This window comes from Dreissena polymorpha, chromosome 1 (genome assembly GCF_020536995.1).
Source record: "Dreissena polymorpha isolate Duluth1 chromosome 1, UMN_Dpol_1.0, whole genome shotgun sequence".
Lineage (NCBI taxonomy): Eukaryota > Metazoa > Mollusca > Bivalvia > Myida > Dreissenidae > Dreissena > Dreissena polymorpha.
This window is the reverse complement of record NC_068355.1, coordinates 135,285,756-135,305,668: the sequence shown is the minus strand read 5'-3', so window position 1 is coordinate 135,305,668 and position 19,913 is coordinate 135,285,756. Positions and strand designations below refer to the sequence as shown.

The window sequence follows — 19,913 nt, the reverse complement described above, 5'->3', positions numbered from 1 at the left end:
TTGAAAACTAACACATTCACTACATTCATTTTTACCTCCATCCAATTCTGTTGCTTGGTGACAGGTTTTCTTGTGACAATAAGCACCGATTTGTAATGCTATATTCTGCTCCAACCCCATGGCAATATTCAATAACCATTTCTTAGACTTAAGTATAAAGAAAAGCGTTAAAAATCCAGATATTTGTTTGTAGAACATGGATGTCCTTCCAGTCTTCTTTGGTCTCAAGATATCCATAATGTAGAAAATAAAATTCACCGAATACCCAGGTGCATACATGCCATTCTTCCTGATTTCAGCAGAATGAGGTTGTTTTAAGTTTGTAACACCTTTGACGTAGTTATAGCTTGATTTTAGAAATGGGTGGGTTGTGTTTAGAATGCATCAAAGACTGAAATGAAGGATCAGTTTTTAGATGTCCATCCACAAGGTCAAATGTTCTGACAATTTCCCCCAATATGCATAAGTTAACATGGGGATCTTAATGGGCTTTTTTTGTTGTTGTTTGTTAAGTTTAATTGCAAACCAAAGTCAATAAAGGTAGATTTATTTGCAACTTAAGTTCAACAACACACGAGTCCATAGGACACAGATGCCTGACAAGATACCACTTTTGTTTTTTAAATTTGACTCTTGACATCTACTGGTACAGCAATTATTCGAAAAATAGAGTTGACTGCCTTTTTAACTTACTTTGCATCAATGGTAAAAAAAAATCACTACTGTAAAGGTACATGAAACAGCATGTTCTGCGTATGAACCTTACAGCTTACCTTCACAACGTTTACATCATGGCAGACAGAGCATGTTAAAACAGTTAATGTCTAAATCCAAGTTCCCTCTTTTTGTCTTTATATTAAAGTTTGTTAATTGATTTTCCAACTCAAAAGGAGATTTATTAATAGATGGTTTCGAAAACAGCAAAACATTTTTGAACAGTGTATTATGTGAAATTGGAATATGCCGTCAAACTTGGAATGGTTTTGTTTAGTGAAATTTTTATTTTTACAAAAAACTAAGTTTCTATATTGTATTTTAAACTGTGTCAATGCAGTGCATGTTTTTTTGTGACTGATGAACTGTGTCCATGCATGGCATGATACATAGAAACTGTGTTGACTGGTAAACTGGAATATTTCACTAAACAAATCCATTCTAAGTTTTATTCCAATCTCACATAATACACTGTTTTTAGATAAATAAGTATATCCTCAGTAAAAATAAGACTGGGCATAAGGAACTTTTTATTTTCCTAATTCTTATTAAGGCAGTTGCATTATTTTGAATGATTTGTTATACTATTATGTCTTAAAGTTATTGTTCTTTATATGTCCCTGCTTTAGAAAGAAATATAGATTTCCAAAGAAGTGCCTTGTGTAACCAAAAGAGCATGACATCATTGGGGCCATGAAACTTTATTATCATCTGCATCAGCATGTGAACTAGGGTATTAAAAATGAACCACGCTCTGTGAAAAGGGGGTTTAATGCATTTACATATCGTGTTATCCTGGGCTGTCCGCACAGGCTAATCAGGGATGACACTTTCCGCTTTAATGATAGTTTTCATTTTAAAGAAGTCTCTTCTTATCAAATATCCAGTTTATGCAGAAAGTGTTGTCACTGATTAGCCTGCACATACTGCACAGTCTAATCCGGAACAAAACTTTATGCACATGCATTTAACCCCTTTTCTCAAAGCGACCCAATTATTTTAACCCCCCCCCCCCCCCCTCCTTTCTAAGGTTGCATAAAACAGACTTACTCTGTGCAAGTCTCGGTATGTCAGTCTGAAAGTCTGACATTTCCTGTCTTTGCAATGTTTTGAAAGAATTAAAAATAACCTTGCATAAATATATATCATAATAATTCCTAGAAATGTATATATCTTGCAATATTTTTACAAATGCTGGGTAAAATTTTAAGAAATACCATGATGCACTACTCGCGTGACATACTCGTCAATGATCAGACCCGATTGAAGTATGATATCTTCACAACGTGAAGACACACCTTCGCGTTAGACCAATGAAATTGCTAGTGTGTTTAAAATGTCAGCCGATCAAAATGCATGTTTACAAGGGTTTCAACAGGCACTGGACAGTAAGCTTTGATGCATAACGTAACAGCAAGAACGCGAGTTGTGTATCGTGTTTTTTCTTAAAATTTTACCCAATTTTGCATCAATGGTAAAAATACTGCATGATATGTACATTTCCAGAAAGGAAATTCATTTCTGCGTTGAATAAGACCGAGTCCGTGAAAATCGCTGCAAAATTGATGAAATAATGCGATGAACCCTGTTTTCGGGTCATTTCGAGTTGAATACCTTGTTATATATATATATTTGATAATGAAATTTGTGTTGTTCAGAGAAGTTGATTTTTTGTTATAGTTTTAGTATTTTCCATTCAAAATGATGTTTTCACTAACAAATATCATAGCCACACCCTACCCACCTGTGCATAAAACAGCTTGAAATTTCCTGTCTCAGCCAAAACTTTGCCAAAAATTGATGGGTTGTAAATCAACTTGGCACAAATGTTGAAGGGGCATGAGCCACTTGTTTCTTAACTTCAAAGGTAAAGATCATATATAATAGTCAAAGTTCACATTTGAAAATTTCATTTGACATAATTTGTCATATATTTATGGATTTTCAAATTAATTGGCACAAATGCAGACTGTCATACAAAAATGTGTCATATGTAACACCTGTCTCCCTATCTGGAAGGTGAAGGTCATCCTTCACTTTACTGCAACCAAATGAACTGATTTTGGTTGTGCTTTTATCTTCTTTTTTTCACGTAAAACACATAAAACATCACTAATTCTTAAAACTTCAAAAGTTTTATTGCCAGAAGAAAAAATAAATAATATATTTATTGCAACATTAATGCATCATTAACAAAAATAAAAGAAATAAGGAAAGTGTGTGCAAATGTCAAACATTCTGACAACAACACCCAGTCAAAGAAAGTAACAATAAATGGTCATTTAAAAACAACAATGTAATTAAGAAAAACAAGAGTGAAAACTTGTCACAAAATAGGCCTGTTTAAGGTCTGGTTAAAATTGATATGCAAAGAATGAAGTAATTTTATTGTAGAAATGTCGGCTAAAAAATAACAGATGCATCATGAAACATAACAATGCCATGAAAACAGGTCTTCAAAATATAACCCTTTACCACTAAGAAACGTATTTTGATTCATTTGTTGTCCCATAGAAAGTTAAAATTTATTAAACTTTTCTAACTAAATTCAAGTTTTTCAAGGCTTCATTTCCAACCTTTAGATACAACAGCATAAAACCTGAACAGACTGCCAGTTGCTTGCAGGCTGTTCTGGTTTTGTGCTGTTAAGTTTGCACATATGCTTCTGAGTGGGAAAGGGTTAACATATTAAACTTATTTATTTAGAACAATGGTGCAAATCTGAGGATAGGTCTTAAGGTAAGCTACCTTAACACATAAAGTCGACTCATTCCCTTCAGCCAAACTCAAGTTTTTGAGCAGAAACAGTGTTTCTATTTTTAAGTAACAGTGACCTTGACATTATCCTGACTGGCCCAAAAATGCAATTCCAGCTTAGGTCTGGATAATGTTAGCAACAAAGGTATTATGCCCACAATCATTATCACAAAGCTTCATGATGATTAGATATAAACGTTTTGAAATATCGAGCATACGTTGTTTGAATGCATACAGCCCATCCAATGAAGGTGTTCTTTTAATTTCACTGTTTTTTTTTAAACTCTCTTATAACAATATCAAATTCAACATAACCAATGGGATTAACAATTATCATTACCAATTACTAAATGAGCCGAGCTCTACAAAAATGGGGTTAAATGCATGGGCGTAAAGTGTTACCCCAGATTAGCCTGTGCAGTCTGCACAGGCTATTCAGGGACAACACTTTCGGCCTTAACTGTTTTTTTTTAATAAGAAAATACTTCCTTTTAAAATAAATATCATAAAAGTGAAAAGTATCAGCCCTGCAGTCTTCACATGCTAATCTGGGACAACTATTTACACATATGCATTCAACACCTTTTTCACAGAGCACAGCCCAAACATTTTAAACAGACTATCAATGTATTTATCATGCTTTTGATAGAGACTTGTCTCTCTTTTTGACTAGTTGTATCGTAAATTCTTTTGAGATCTTGAGAAACATTTAAGTTAATAGACTGACTGACTCTAAGCAATTACAGGACAGCAAACTCAAATTTCACCTCCTGACAGCCATGTTTTTATCAAAGAAGCGCAACTTTTTTTTCAAACAAGGCAACGAGTTCACAAAAACAAATGGCTTGACAAACAAGACTATTACCAAGCTATATTTGTCCCCTACCTGCTCCACCATTGTCAGAATTTTTGTATTTATTTTATTTTTTACGTAGGAACAAAATGACATGACGTGCATAATGTCCATATCGCCTCCTTGGTGCAAAAAGGTACCATGTGACATTGAAATCATAAGGCATATGGTTCCTTTCTGCACAAAGGGGGCAATATTGCCATCTATGCATGTTTCAAGTTTCATGAAAAAATATTAAAAACTTTTAGTTATTGCAGGATCCAGAAAAGTGTGACAGACTTACAGACAGATGCACAGAGTGCAAACCATAAGTCTCCTCCGGTGAAACCGGTAGGGGACAATTATGTTAAAGAAAATTGGCCAAATATGTGACAGCTATACAGGTGCAATAACAAGTTTTAATCTTTCCTATTTTTTGACCCACATTACTAAGTTTCAAACTCTAATATTCAAAACAGTTTAATGACCATCAGGCAATCATCTATAATGATGAAAACACACACAAGATCATTAAATCTCCCAAATATATACATTCTGGTATCATTAGTAAATAACCAACATAGTTTTTATCATGACCAATTTACTCAAAAGAATAGTATTTATTTAAATTCATAGAAGTTCATAATTATAAAGTATAAATCATTTTTAATTTATACATTTCTTTTCTTGCAGCATTCATATTTTTTAAATGAATATTTTCAAAAACAATTATTTAATTTTTTTATAAAAAACATGATATTGTTGCAAACAGATTATTGATAAAAAGGATTTCCCTATGATAAACACTTGGATTTCATATTGTAAATTCATAAATCATAGATGTAAACATGTAGATCAATGTTTATAGTTGATATGTAGCTCATTACTTATGAATACGACACAAATACTGCAGTTTCTGTAATTGTTTTAGCACATAATAATACTATCACACAAACATATTTTTATGGATTTCCTAACTAAAAGAAGTCCAAAATAAATGAACAAGTCCTGATTCACGATGAAATACAATTAGAATACTCAGAATATAATAATAAATAAACATGAACAGTGAATAATGATTTTGCTCACCATAACAGAAACATATTATGGTAAATAACTGAGACCAATACAATGATAAGAACATAAGAGAATGAACTTTATTTGCTAGCTATTCTACAAAATGATTTGAGATTCGGGTAAGAGAACAAATACAAATGTTTAATTTGAGGTTCTCACTCTAATTTACACAGCATATACAAGCCAATATTCAAGCACACTTTATTACGGGGATGCATGGTAATATTCTTACACCACAAACAAATCAAAGGAGTCTGAGCCACATCATGCGAAAATGGATCTTATGCCATATGCAGCCAGAGTAGTTCCATACCAGCTTGCACAGTTGCGCAGTCTGGTTGGGAGCTATGATGTCTGCCATAAAGTCACACAGGTTTTTGTGTTTTCATATGCCGACAGGGTAGCTCTTTACCAGAATACACAAATGTGCAGGATGGTCTGGAGCTACGCTGGCTGCACATGGTATAAGCCCCATTTCGCATAAGCCCGGTCATATGATTGAGTGAACTGCATTTCTTAATGCTAATAAAGAAAGACACACATAAATTAGCTCACAAACATACAAGAACAAACAATAAAGATGGTCTAGTTTTTTTTCTATTATAATAACACTTAACAAGGTCACGCTAAAACTATCGACAGATCTTGCCTGTCAAGACTCCAAATGCAAGACGGGAGCAGCGAATGAGTACAAACAAGAGGTTCAACTTGTCCTAGAGTGCTCACCTTAGTTTAAGGCACCATAATGGCATGTATGTATAAACTATTTTACGTTATTATGTCTCAAGGTCATGTATAATGATAGAAAAATCGGCTAAGTCATTCAATAAATAACACATCAAAATTATTTGAAGTATTTAGGTAGAGTTACACCCAAGAAACATTCATGCCAAATCAATTTGTTCCAAGCGGTTTTATTAAAGATTTTTAAGTAAAGTGATACTGATGCTGAAACACAGTCCACTGAGAATGAGTGCAATTGCTCAGGTGAGCTAAAAACAGCAAACTTTCAGACTTTAAAATGTCTTTTGTGTACACCAAGCTGTAAATACAAGAAATATGATATTGCAGTTTCCTTGCAACTATTTATTAGAACCTTTAAAATATTTATTGGTACATAACAAATAAATATAAAAGAAAATTATAATCTCTTTTAAATTAAGATATTTCAATCACCCTTAAAAAATCTTGGCAGGAAAAAAAAAAAAGAGCCTTTTTCTTAGAAAACTGGACTTGATGCATGTGCGTAAATAATCATTCCATATTAGCCTGTGCAGTCCGCATAGGATAATCAGGGATGACACTTTCTGCTTTAAGTGCATTTTCCTACACATTGCTAACATGCACTTTGTCCAGATTTCCAAGAATGAAGCTAAAAAAAGACAACAATTTATCTGCCTAGGGTTAGGCAAGGCACCCATGCCGAGTATTCGACTACAACACGGAACTACAAAGCTGAAACTATACCCGCGTCCTTATACGTGTGGCCGCTGCAAGAACAAAGGAGAAGTTCTGGTCACCAACTAGCAACAGATGTGCACCCGCATGAGCATATAGGGTTGTTCTGAGAAAACTGGGCTCAATGAATGTGCGTAAAATGCCTTCCCAGAACAGCCAGTGCAGTCTGCACAGGCTAATCAGGGACAACACTTCCTGTCTACACTGGATTTATGTTAAAACGAGACTTGGTTTAAACAAAAAATTCCAGAAAAGACTAAAGTGTTGACCCTGACAAGCCTGTGGACTGCACAGGCTAATCTGGGAAAACACTATACGCACATGCATTAAATCCCGTTTTTGTGAGAGCAAGGCTTATAAAGGGTCAGCTGTCAGGGAAAGTCAGACAGGCACAGGGTGCTGCCAGAAATAAATAATTGTTTACTGTGAATTATGATCATTATGCTTTCAACACCAATCAAATCGTTATGTTACAAACAGAACCACAATGTCGGCCATGGCAGGACAACTAAAGGGGCCAGGAGGGGGACTTTTAATTGTCCAGGGGCGCAGCACCCTGTCACACCGCTCTGAGACTTTCTCTGACAGAACATTCATACAAAACTGGGCCCAATCAAATTTTAATATTAAATATAATTAAGTTATAATGAAGTTATGACCGTGTATTAAGATGTCAACAAATATGACACAAATAGTGAATAAGTTCCTTAAGTGAAGGCCATGTGAAGGATACCAAGACAACTAATAAAATTACAGAAATGCTAATCATAGAAATTTGTCTTAACAATTATGTTTCTCCAAAAATGTAAGTTAATTTAAATGTGTCGTAAAAAGTGTTTTAATGAAAGCTTGAGTCAAGGTGAACCAACTAGCATAACCTAAATATATGGCACTGATAGACCTTTGTTTTTTTAAAGTATTTGTACAATGTCAAACCTTTTGACAGACTTAGAATTGACTTGTTAAAAGATTGTCATACATGTATGTAAAACATGTGATTTTAACATATTTACTATAAATACTATAATAATTGGAATGGTTTCAAATTTTAGTTAAAATTAAACAGTTAATGAAAAAGGATTGCCTTCGCAAGGGATTCCTTTACCACTGAATAACGCAGGCTTTCGATATATTGTCAGCATATTGCAAATGTTATGCAAGTCAAACATGCTTTTTCCCCAAATTATTTATGAAAAGCGTTTCAAATTATTTATTATTTTACCACTTTTGACTGATAATTATCCATCAACATGAGAGTCAAATACATCATTTATTTGTTATATGATTGTTTACGCTTACATAGTAAGAAGTACATTCATTAACAGATGTATCAAGCATGAACACCAATACACATAACTTTCCCCTTGGAGTATGAACAGCGGGAAGGGGGGGGGGGAGGGTATATTTAATATATACGATTGTAGGATACAACATAGACATAGAGGGTGAATCATTTAGATCTTGGTTGTCCCTTTTTATAGACATAAGAATCCAAGAATTCCAACATTATCTTGAAACTTGTAAACTTTAAAAGTATAAATTACTATCTACAATCGTCTCCGGTATTCCTGCTTGGTTTTGAATAAGTTTTGAATGAGTTAATTATATATTTAACTTCAATCCATTAGAATCATTTCATTTAATAATATTTTACAACAAAGCTAATCACTTATAAATACCCACAGAACAAATCTTTGATACCTGGGAAGCCAAATGCTGGATACAATTGCAACACATGGTGAAATATTTAAAGAGTGTGTGTACAATCTTTCGTATTTAACTGAATTATTATTTTTAAATTAGCGAACAAAAGTGACATTTTTACTCACAAGCAAAAAGATAACAACTACAAGAATAAGTTAAAAATACATGTACTTAATGAATGAATAATAAGATGTGAATGGAGACATTGATCATGTTAGTACTTTATCCCTTTCAGCGCTGGAACCAAATTTTTAAGGCCTTTCCAAACAGTATGGATCCAGATGAGACGCCACAGAACGTGGCGTCTCATCAAGATCCAAACTGTTTGCTATTCTGATAGTATTCTTTGAAAAAAAATCGAAGAAAATTCTAATTTTAGAAATTCAGCAGACAACATTTTAGCAGAAGACAAATATCCCAGCATGCAAAGGGTTAAGTAACCTAAAACAGCCTTTGATTCAATAATATGGAGCCTTGCTTTGAGAAAACGGGGCCTAATGCTTATGAGGAAAGTGTCAGCTCAGATTAGCCTGTGCAGCCCACACAGGCTAATAAGGGAAGACACTTTTCCCTTTACTGGCATTTTTTGCCTAAAGGCAGTCTCTTCTAAACAAAAATCCATTCATGGTTTATTTATCATTCTTCTGTTTACAAATAACAGTTTATGTAAATAAAATAATACAGCAACAAGGGACAAAATTGTCACAAAACCAGGTTTTCATTGTGAAAAAAAAATCTGATAAAGGGAGAAAACTCAAACTGAACTTTTGAAATGAATAAACAAAATTAACCCCCTTTGTAAGTTTGTTTTTAAAAAAAATCTATTTTTACTCGTGGCGACCTTGACATTGGAGATATTGACGTGATTCTTTCGTGCGACACACCGTCCCATGATGGTGAACAAATGTGCCAAATGATTTTAAAATCTCACAATGAATGACATAGTTATGGCCAGAACAAGCTCATTTATGGCCATTTTTGACCTTTGAACTCAAAGTGTGACCTTGACCTTGGAGATATCGACGTAATTATTTCGCGCGACACACCGTCCAATGATGGTGAACAAATGTGCCAAATGATTTTAAAATCTGACAATGAACGACATAGTTATGGCCCGGACAAGCTTGTTCCGCCAGCCCTCCAGCCAGCCAGCCCGCCCGCATTCGCCAATCTAATAACCAGTTTTTTCCTTCGGAAATCCTGGTTAATTAAAATTTACCTAAAGACATCTTTTGAAAGACTGTATACACACTCTTTGAAAGCATTTGCAGGACCTCTCTCAAAGGCAAAAGTTCATTACGGGATTCTCTGTGCTATAAATACTAAAGCATTACCAATAATTACTACTTACATAGGCCGCAAATTCTGCCCGCGAGCAACCTTCCGACCTTGTGCCGTCGTTGAACAAGACGCAGTCCTCTGGCTGTACCGTGAGCTCATTAGGCGAGGGGGCAAAGATCAGTTTCTGGTACAGCTGTCCGTTGATGTACTCCAGTTTGATGTGGGGCGACTGGCCACCGGTCTGCAATGCATGCAAAATGTGCGTAAAGTGTCCTTCCAGATCAGCCTGTGCAGTCTGCACAGGCTAATCATGGACAACACTTTACCACTAAACTGGGTTTTTGTTTGAATAGGACTATCTGTAAAGGAATAATACATTAAAAGCAGAAAGTGTTTTCCCTGAATCTTGGATTTTACTTTACACACATGCATTAATATTCTCAATCCCTTATGACCTTGACCTCATTCTGAGCTGCCAATTGATGTACTCGAGTTTAATGTTTGGGGACTGGCCCCTGGTCTAGAATGTACGCCAGAATGAGGTAAAGATCATTATGGATTTGTTTGTTTTTTATAAACATAATTCATACAGCGATGACTCAGCATGAAATAAAAGACACACACATGGAAATTATATAAGCCTCGTTCTGAGGAAACTGGTCTTAATGCAAATGCATAAAGTGTCATCTCGGATTAGGCAAATCTGAAACAAAGGGTCCCCATAAATTTGATTTTCATTAAGAAGAGAAATTATTTAAATAAAAAAATCCATAAAAACTGCAAAGTGTTGCACTGATTAGCCTGTGAATATTTCCCAGAATGAGGCTCATATTTAAACTTTTCTAAACCAAAATCGTGCCACTTGGATATGTTAAGCAGTTTATTCCTTTTTATATAAGCAGCTTATATGTATACAGGAATCTGATTTTTGTTGAGTGGAAAGGAAACCCACAGCCAATTAAAGAGACTTTTTCAAAGATTGTGGAAATAAGTATTTGGGAACTTTTTGTCAAAAATCAAGAACACTGTAAATCAGGCATCCATATTAACACTTACAACAAAAACTTGTAATGAAAATACAGCTTTGGCAATGAATTATCATCATCTAGAAACTAATAAAATTATCAAGCGCAACAAGCCGCAACAAGTTTATAACTCAGAATGTTTCTGTTGTTGTCATTAAGTATGGCAACAACACTAGAATCACTTATATCAAGTATAAAATGCATGCACTTATGTTTGCCTACATGTTGAGGGCAAAAGGTTTAAATCCAAGGACACTGGTTTGAGCATAGCTGATGATCGATATTTTTCTATTTCTAGACTATTCTTGTCATTTTAATCGAGCTCTAGAGTTCTGCAATTAAAATCCAGCTATTTAACCCTTTCCCACTCCGAAGCAAAGGGAAAATGGCTATGTGCAAACAGCATAAGACCAGAACAGCTTGCAAGTAACTCGCTGTTCAGGATTTTGATGTTTGCTGCTCATCAGTATCTAAGGTTTGGAAATGATATCTTTAAAACTTGAATCTAGTAAAGTCTTTAATTAAATTTAACTTTCTAAATGACTACAAATGCCGCAAAATACGTATCTAAGTTGTAAAGGGTTAAATCAGATCTAAGTGGCAAAGGGTAGGGCATTTACTGACAAACTTCAAGAAATGCTGGAAAGTGTGAAAAGGTCCCTTTAATAGCTAGGGAGATTATAGGTTTAAATTATTCATGATAAATCCTCTATGTGATATCTCCTCTTAAGCCTGTAACACAGTCCTGCTCTCAACCTTAGACACATGCCTGGTACAAACTTGAGAAATTTCAAGGAAAATAGTCCCAAACTCATTAGATGGGTTAGTTTAGTTTAAACCTATTTATTTTAGCTAATATGAATCGAAAGCCTAGGGCTTAAATAAATGCTCTCGAGTCCGTTTCCTGGGCCTAGAACCAGTACTTGGTGTCTTTGGGGTAGATCTAAAGAACGCTCCCACGGTGAGGATCGAACCTGTATCCTCCCGATCGCTAGGCGGACAACATATCCATTACACCACGGCGACCTCATGGATGGGTTAGAATTAGCAGAGTAAGAAAAACATAACATGGACGCATAAATAATTGAATGATTTAGTGCTAATCGTGTGGCAATAAACAATATTAGTTACAACAAGAGCATCGCATAACGGGTGCCAGCTCGGCTACGGGTGCAGTTTTGAATAAATGAAAGCTTGTCAGAATTTATTTATTTATTTTTATTTTTTTAAGGTCACAGTGACCTTGACCTTTGACCTAGTGACCCAAAAATGGGTGTGGCGAGTAGAACTCCGCAAGGGGCATCTACATATGAAGTTTCAAAGTTGTAGGTTGAAGCAATTTGATTTTAGAGCCAATGTTCAAACCTTAACAAAATGTTAAGGTTTTAGCACGACACGGACGGCGGATGTCGAGCTGGCTATGACAATACCTCGGGTTTTCTCCGAAAACGCCTAGCTAATAATTATTTTTATTAATGACTGTACAGTGAAACCCAGCATGATGAGACATAGGCAAGAAATAAAACAAGAGGGCCTGAAAGGCCCAAAGTCGCTCACCTGAGATAAAAAGAAATGACCTGTCTTTCGCAGCCCAAGATATCAATGGAACAGATGTTCTAACCAAGTTTCATGAAAAATGAACAACAAATAGCCCCCTGGAGGCCATGTTTTTCAACAGACCTGAACCATTTTTGAACTCGTCCAAGATATCATTGGGACAAATCTTCTGACAAAGTTTCAGGAAGATCCAACAATAAATGTGGCCACTACAGTGTACACCAGGCAAATATTCATGACGCACAACGGAAGACAGACAATTGACAAAAGGTGATCACAAAATTTCAACATGAGCAAACAAGAGCAGTGTTTGTCAGAAACACAATGCCCCCTTCTGCGCCACTTTGAAGACATATATTTGACCCTTGACCTTGAAGGATGACCTTGACTTTTCACAACTCAAAATGTGCAGCTCCATGAGATACACAGCATGCAAACTATCAAGTTGCTATCTGAAGCGACATAGAATATGATAATTTTTCTAAACCTAAACGCAAATCCTAAAAGCAAAGTGTGATGAAGATTGGACCAAAAATGTGACTTTTACAGTGTTCATGTGTTATCACTATATACATATAGAGAAAACTGCCCCACCCCCTGTAGATCATGTTTTTTCACGGATCTGGACCATTTTCTAACTCGTCTTAGATATCAATGAAACCAATGTTTTGACCAAGTTTCATGATGTTTGGGCAAAAATTGTGACTTCTAGAGTGTTAACAAGGTTTCTCTATAGCCATATAAGGAATACTGCCCCGCCCCCTGGCGGCCATGTTTTTCCAAGAGACCAGAACCATAAAAAACAAATCATTTAGACAAACATTTTGACAAAGTTACATGAAGATTGGGCATCAAATGTGACTTCCACAGTGTTCACAAGGTTTTTCTTTTTTATTTTGACCTAGTACCTAGCTTTTGACCCAGCATGACCCAGTTTAGAACTCAGTCGAGGTATCAATGGGACAAATGTTCTGACCAAGTTTCATGAAGATCAGATAATAAATGTGGCCTCTGGAGTGTTCACAAGGCAAATGTTGACGACGGACGACGGACAAAAGGCGATCACAAAAGCTCACCATAAGCACATTGTGCTCAGGTGAGCTAAAAAGTACCTACACCATTTACAATATTGGAAATGAGCCAGCCTCTAAAACCCCAAGCTTAATGCATGTGTGCACAATGCACACAGGCTCTTCAGGGGCGATACTTTCCACTTTTATGGAATTTTTGGTTTAAAGCAAGTCTCTTCTTAACAAAATCCAATCAAGGTGGGAAATCTCTCTGATAAGCCTGTGCAGACTGCAGATGCATAAAGCCCTGATTTCCAAGTGCACAGCTCAAATAGAAGTTTTACAACAAGAAAAACAATGAACAGCCAAAACATTCAACACACAACTTTTTTTCAAATCTAAAAAACAAGCATTTTTTACCTCCAGAACTTACAAGACAGATTCAAATAAATGTGTAACTCTAAATTTATTTTGGTATTAGGCACAACATCTTTGTTAATACGGTTCTTTTACCCACATCGAAGTCCAAAACTGTATATTAAGAAAATTCAATACTAGGTATGGAGTTTTACCTATTGTTAATTTAAAAATGTATACGTGTCATTTTTCCATAATTTTGTATTCACATACTTATTGCACTTATACACACCAGTGAGAAATCTAAACAATGCTTTGTCACAAACGTGACTTTAAAAAACAAGAGATGTGTTTGTTAGAAACATTATGCACCCTACTGCGCCGCTTTGAAGCCATATATTTGACCTTTGACCTCGAAGAATGACCTTGACCTTTCACCACTCAAAATGTGCAGCTCCATGAGATGCACATGCATGTTAAATATCAAGTTGCTATCTTCAATATTGCAAAAGTTATGGCAAATGTTTAAGTTTTCGGACGGACGCACTGACTGACAGACGGACTGACAGTTCAACTGCTATATGCCATCCTACCGGGGGCATAAAAAGGAAAATTCCAGATTTAGCTCTTGCACATGTTAAATTCATTATACAATGATATATTTGAAATTTCAATTAAATCACTGGAGAATTAGTTTTCTCCACAAAGCTATTATGTTTTATGCAGATTGACGGACAGACAAACTGACAAGTGACTCCAATAAACTCCCTATCAATCTAGCTCTATGGACTATAATTTCAAAAAGAAAAAAATGCCTTTCTTTATACTGCATCTACCATAAAATCTTCAAGTATTTCCATTCCTTTTTATTCGGTAAATTATATTACTACTTAAGGTTAATCATCAATACAATTTACTACTTAAGGTTAATCATCAATACAATTCACAAAATATATGAGCCCCGCTCTGTAAACAACAGACATAGTGCATGTGCGTATAGTATCATCCAATATTAGATGGGCAGTCAAGACTGGAGTATTTTATTAAAAGAGACTTTCTTGAAGCATATACTGCCATTAAAGGAAAAAAAGCCGTCCCAGATTAGCCTGTATTGACTGCACCGGCTTATCCCCGATGACCCTTTACGCACCTTCATGACCCAGTTTTCCCAAAGCAGCTTATAAGACAAGATGAAAGATACTGAGGCTAATCGCAGTATTTAATACCTGATTTGTTTTTTAAATGTTCAGCTACGATATAAAGATCCCTGAAGCAAATAAGACTTATATGATGAAACTTCTACTTCACACATATTTGAGGATCTAATTGGGCCTGCCTGTTCAGTAAGTACAGCACTGGACTACAATCTAACTTCCAAGGGTAACGGGTTTGATCACCGGCCTGGCAACGTATGTGTGTGGGGATCGGTAATGAAAAACTGTATATGGCAATTCTGCCACTATCTCTGATTCAAATAAGGCAGTCGTCAGTTACTGGCATATTAACACTTTCCCATCAGAATCAAAGTGAAAATGGCTTTTGCAACCAGGTTTTATGCTGTTTGCAGCTCATCAGTAACTTAAAGTTGGAAAGGAAGCCTTTAAAACTTCATTCTAGTGAAAAAGAATATAAATTAAATGAGCTTTTGTAAGGTACGACAAACGCATTAAGTGTATTCATAAGGGGTAAAGGATTAATTATGTGCAGTTTGCTCTGGTTCACCAGCTAACCCCTGACGACTGTGATTTGAATTACTGACCGCAGTGATTTCACTGAAATAATCTTAATAAACTGCTGCGCCATGAGCGCATGATACGCCCGTCGTTCGCCAATGAAGTAGTAAGGTAATAAATAACCCTTTGAATCATTTTTTTACTTCAGTTTATTTAATGAAATCACGAAATTTTGACGAACAAAGTCGCATAACTCTGGAACGACAATTCAGAATTCCGTCAAAAATGAAAGGGGATCAGGGTTTATGAATATTAAGATTGTGTTAAAATTTGAAAAAAATCCATCGAAGGATATTTGAGCTACGGTAGGACATTCAATGAAATCACGAAATTTTGACGAACAAAGTCCCATAACTCTGGAACGACAATTCAGAATTCCGTCAAAAACGAAAGGGGATCAGGGTTTATCAATATTAAGATTGTGTTGAAATTTGAAAAAAATCCATCGAAGGATATTTGAGCTACAGTAGGACATTCAATGAAATCACGAAATTTTGACGAACAAAGTCCCATAACTCTGGAACGACAATTCAGAATTCCGTCAAAAACGAAAGGGGATCAGGGTTTATCAATATTAAGATTGTGTTAAAATTTGAAGAAAATCTGTCAAAGGATATTTGACGTAGCGTACGACATTAACAGACGGACGGACGGACGGACGGACGGACAGACGGACGGACAGACGGACGGACAGACGGACGGACAGACGGACGGACAGACGGACGCGGGGTATACCATAATACGTCCCGTCATAGACGGGCGTATAAAAACGACAAAAAAACAACACAACAAAACTAAGAAACAAACAAACTTATCTAACAACTCCAACCTAGCCACATGTAAGGAATCATGAATTGAAATATTCTAAAGATTATTTGTTCAGAAATAAACCTTTATCATTTTATAAGTTATGATAATTTATAAACACAGTCAATTTATCAAGACAGCTTATAAATGAGCACTTTGATTTGTTGCTTCAAGTTTTAACCATTATTTATAGCACAATTACATTAAAAGCCTAAGGCTCATTGAGACACTTGAGTATGTTTCCTGGGTAGACCCAGACCTTGGTTGACTAAGAAAAGATCTTGCTCCCAGAGTGGGGATGGAACCTCGGACCTCCCAATTGCTAGCCAAACCTCGGACCTCCCAACTGCTAGCCAAACCTCGGACCTCCCAATTGCTAGCCAAACCTCGGACCTCCCAATTGCTAGCCAAACCTCGGACCTCCCAATTGCTAGCCAAACCTCGGACCTCTCTATTGCTAGCCAAACCTCGGACCTCCCAACTGCTAGCCAAACCTCGGACCTCTCTATTGCTAGCAAAACCTCGGACCTCCCAACTGCTAGCCAAACCTCGGACCTCTCTATTGCTAGCCAAACACCATATCCATTATGGAACCTCGGACCTCCCAATTGCTAGCCAAACACCATATCCATTATGGAACCTCGGACCTCTCTATTGCTAGCAAAACACCATATCCATTATGAACCCTCGGACCTCCCTATTGATAGCAAAACACCATATCCATTATGAAACCTCGGACCTCCCTATTGATAGCCAAACACCATATCCATTATGGAACCTCGGACCTCCCTATTGCTAGCCAAACACCATATCCATTATGAAACCTAAGACCTCCCTATTGCTAGCCAAACACCATATCCATTATGAAACCTCGGACCTCCCTATTGATAGCCAAACACCATATCCATTATGGAACCTCGGACCTCCCAATGCTAGCCAAACACCATATCCATTATGGAACCTCGGACCTCCCTATTGCTAGCAAAACACCATATCCATTATGAAACCTCAGACCTCCCTATTGCTAGCCAAACACCATATCCATTATGGAACCTCGGACCTCCCTATTGATAGCCAAACACCATATCCATTATGAAACCGCAAACTTGCCGATTATTTTAGTAGTAAAGGAGGTTGCATTTATGATTAAGATAATTTCTGACACAAGATGAAAATGAAGATAATTCATTATATGACTTTACTTTTCACTGTTTCCAGGTATGGATCATGACGATCATAAATGTATTTTAATGAAATATCATTTTACCTGCAAAATTACTAGAATCAATTTATTTCAAACTAAATCAAAATGCTATAATTTCAAATAAAAACTGATCAGAGTAAATAAATCCATCTAAACACATGGGATTTAATGTCTACAAGAAATTACGAAATGCTCACCACAGCAATGACAGGTAAATTAAACAGAGATATACGTTATACAAATGAGCCTTGCTCTGAGAAAACAGGCTTTAAATGAGTCTTGTTCTGAAAAAATTGGTCTTAATGCAAGACTGTGTATAGTGTCCTCCAAGTTTAGCCTATGCAATCCTCACAGGCTAATCAGGGACAACACTTTCCGCTTTTATGACATTTTTCGTTAAAATGAAGTCCGTTCTTAGCAAAAATCCAATTTAGGCGGAAAGTGTTGTCCCTGATTAGCCTGTGCGGACTGCACAGTCTAATCTGGAAGACACTTTACTCACATGCATTATGCCCATTTTTCTCAGAGCTCAAATGAATGTGCATGATGTGTTATCTCAGATATAACAGGGACAACACTTTCCACTTTTATGGAATTTTTCAAAAGAAACACTCATTTTAGCAAAAAGTTTAGGCGGTAATTGTTGTTCCTGATTAGCCTGTGTGGACTGCACAGGCTAATCTGGGAGGTCACTTTACATGCATGCAATAAGCCCTGTTTCCTCAGACTGAGGTACACATCTATTGAAATACAAAGAACAGCTAGGATGGTATGTTACAATATGTCACTTGCCTGTGGCTGTAGAGGAACTAAACACTGGAGCAAAACAAACACAGAACTCTGTTATCCTGTACACAATGATGATAATGATGATGTTGTTGGTAATGTTGTTGAGAAAGATCATGTTGCTCATGATTATGTCCATGATGATAAAGATCATGTTGATAATCATGTTGCTGCTCATGAATATGATAATAGCACTTTTAATGATAATAAAATGATTAAAATAATAATTTAAATATAAATGAAACGATCCAGAAATTGACAATTAACATCATCATGATGATAATGATCATAATAAATAAAGTGATGTCAATCAAGACTATCAGTATATATGATGAGAATGCACACATTTGGTAATTTGATGGATATTATAATAATGATTTTAATTGAGTGTCGCTCTGGGACACTTTCAGGTTTAACTGTCATTTAGGTTTACAGGAATTAAGTATAGGCAGAGAGTGTCATCCATGATTAGTCTGTGTGGACTGCATAAGCTCATTTGGTAATAGACCTTACAATCATGTATTAATCCCTGTTTTCCCACAGCGACACTCAGTTATCATAATTTATTCCACTTTTACAGCGAATTGGGTTGATTAAAGCCCCATTTCTGCTATAAAGCCACGGCACGAAATGACATCATTTTTTCGACAAAATAACGTTATAAATCCAGCGAAATTATCCAGTTAAACTAATTTTGTTTAAACAAGAAACCGTCGGAGACGGGTGATCCTTCCCAAGGTTTTTTTGTCACAATATTGCACTATATATTCAGATAAAAGGAAACGTCTTGACGGGCATAAGTTTGGACAAAATAATACGATGGATGGTTTAGCAACTTAAAAATTTCAAAGGGCCATAACTCTCTAAATAAATCATCTAACCAGAACCCACAAATAGCATGCTCATCTCCTCAAGGTAGTGAAGCTTACCATAAAGCTTCATTGTATTCCAGTCAGTAGTTGTGGAGAAATAGCCCGGACAAGAATTGCACAATATGTACAGTTTATAAAATATTTGAAAGGGCCATAACTCTGTGAAAAATCATCCGACCATAACCGGCTGATAATACGCACATTTCTGTTGGCAGTGAAGCTTCCCATAAAGTTTCATTGAATTCCCGTAATATGTTGCTGAGAAATAGCTCGGACAAGAATTGCACTATATGTACAATGGAAAACTTCAAAGGGCCATAACTTTGTGAAAAATCATCCAACGAGAACCGGCTGATAATATGCACATCTCCTCTTGGTAGTGAAGTTTCCCATAAAGTTTCATTGAATTCCAGTCATTTGTTGCTGAGAAATAGCCCGGACAAGAATTGCACTATATGTACAGTTAATGGAAAATTTAAAAGGTCATAACTCTGTGAAAAATCATCCGACCAGAATTGGCTGATAATATGCACATCTCCTTTTGGTAGTGAGGTTCCCATAAAGTTTAATTGAATTCTGGTCATTAGTTGCTGAGAAATAGCGCGGACAAGAATTGCACTATACATGTCTGTACAGTTAATGGAAAATTTTAAAGGGCCATAACTCTGTGAAAAATCATCCGACCAGAACCGGCTGATAAATGCACATCTCCTTTTGGTAGTGAAGCTTCCCATAAAGT

At 36.1% G+C, this 19,913-nt stretch overlaps 1 protein-coding gene across 1 annotated transcript in view; it reads right to left on the bottom strand.

The window, feature by feature from the left end:
• Nucleotides 1-19,913, bottom strand: part of LOC127853541 (tetratricopeptide repeat protein 17-like) — a 78,710-nt gene that overhangs the window by 25,095 nt on the left and 33,702 nt on the right. Inside the window, exons 14-15 of the mRNA XM_052388152.1 lie at nt 18,309-18,332; nt 9,894-10,064 (exon numbers count right to left, since the gene is read on the bottom strand). Coding sequence (XP_052244112.1) covers nt 9,894-10,064; nt 18,309-18,332 — 195 coding nt within the window. The remainder of the gene's footprint in view (nt 1-9,893; nt 10,065-18,308; nt 18,333-19,913) is intronic.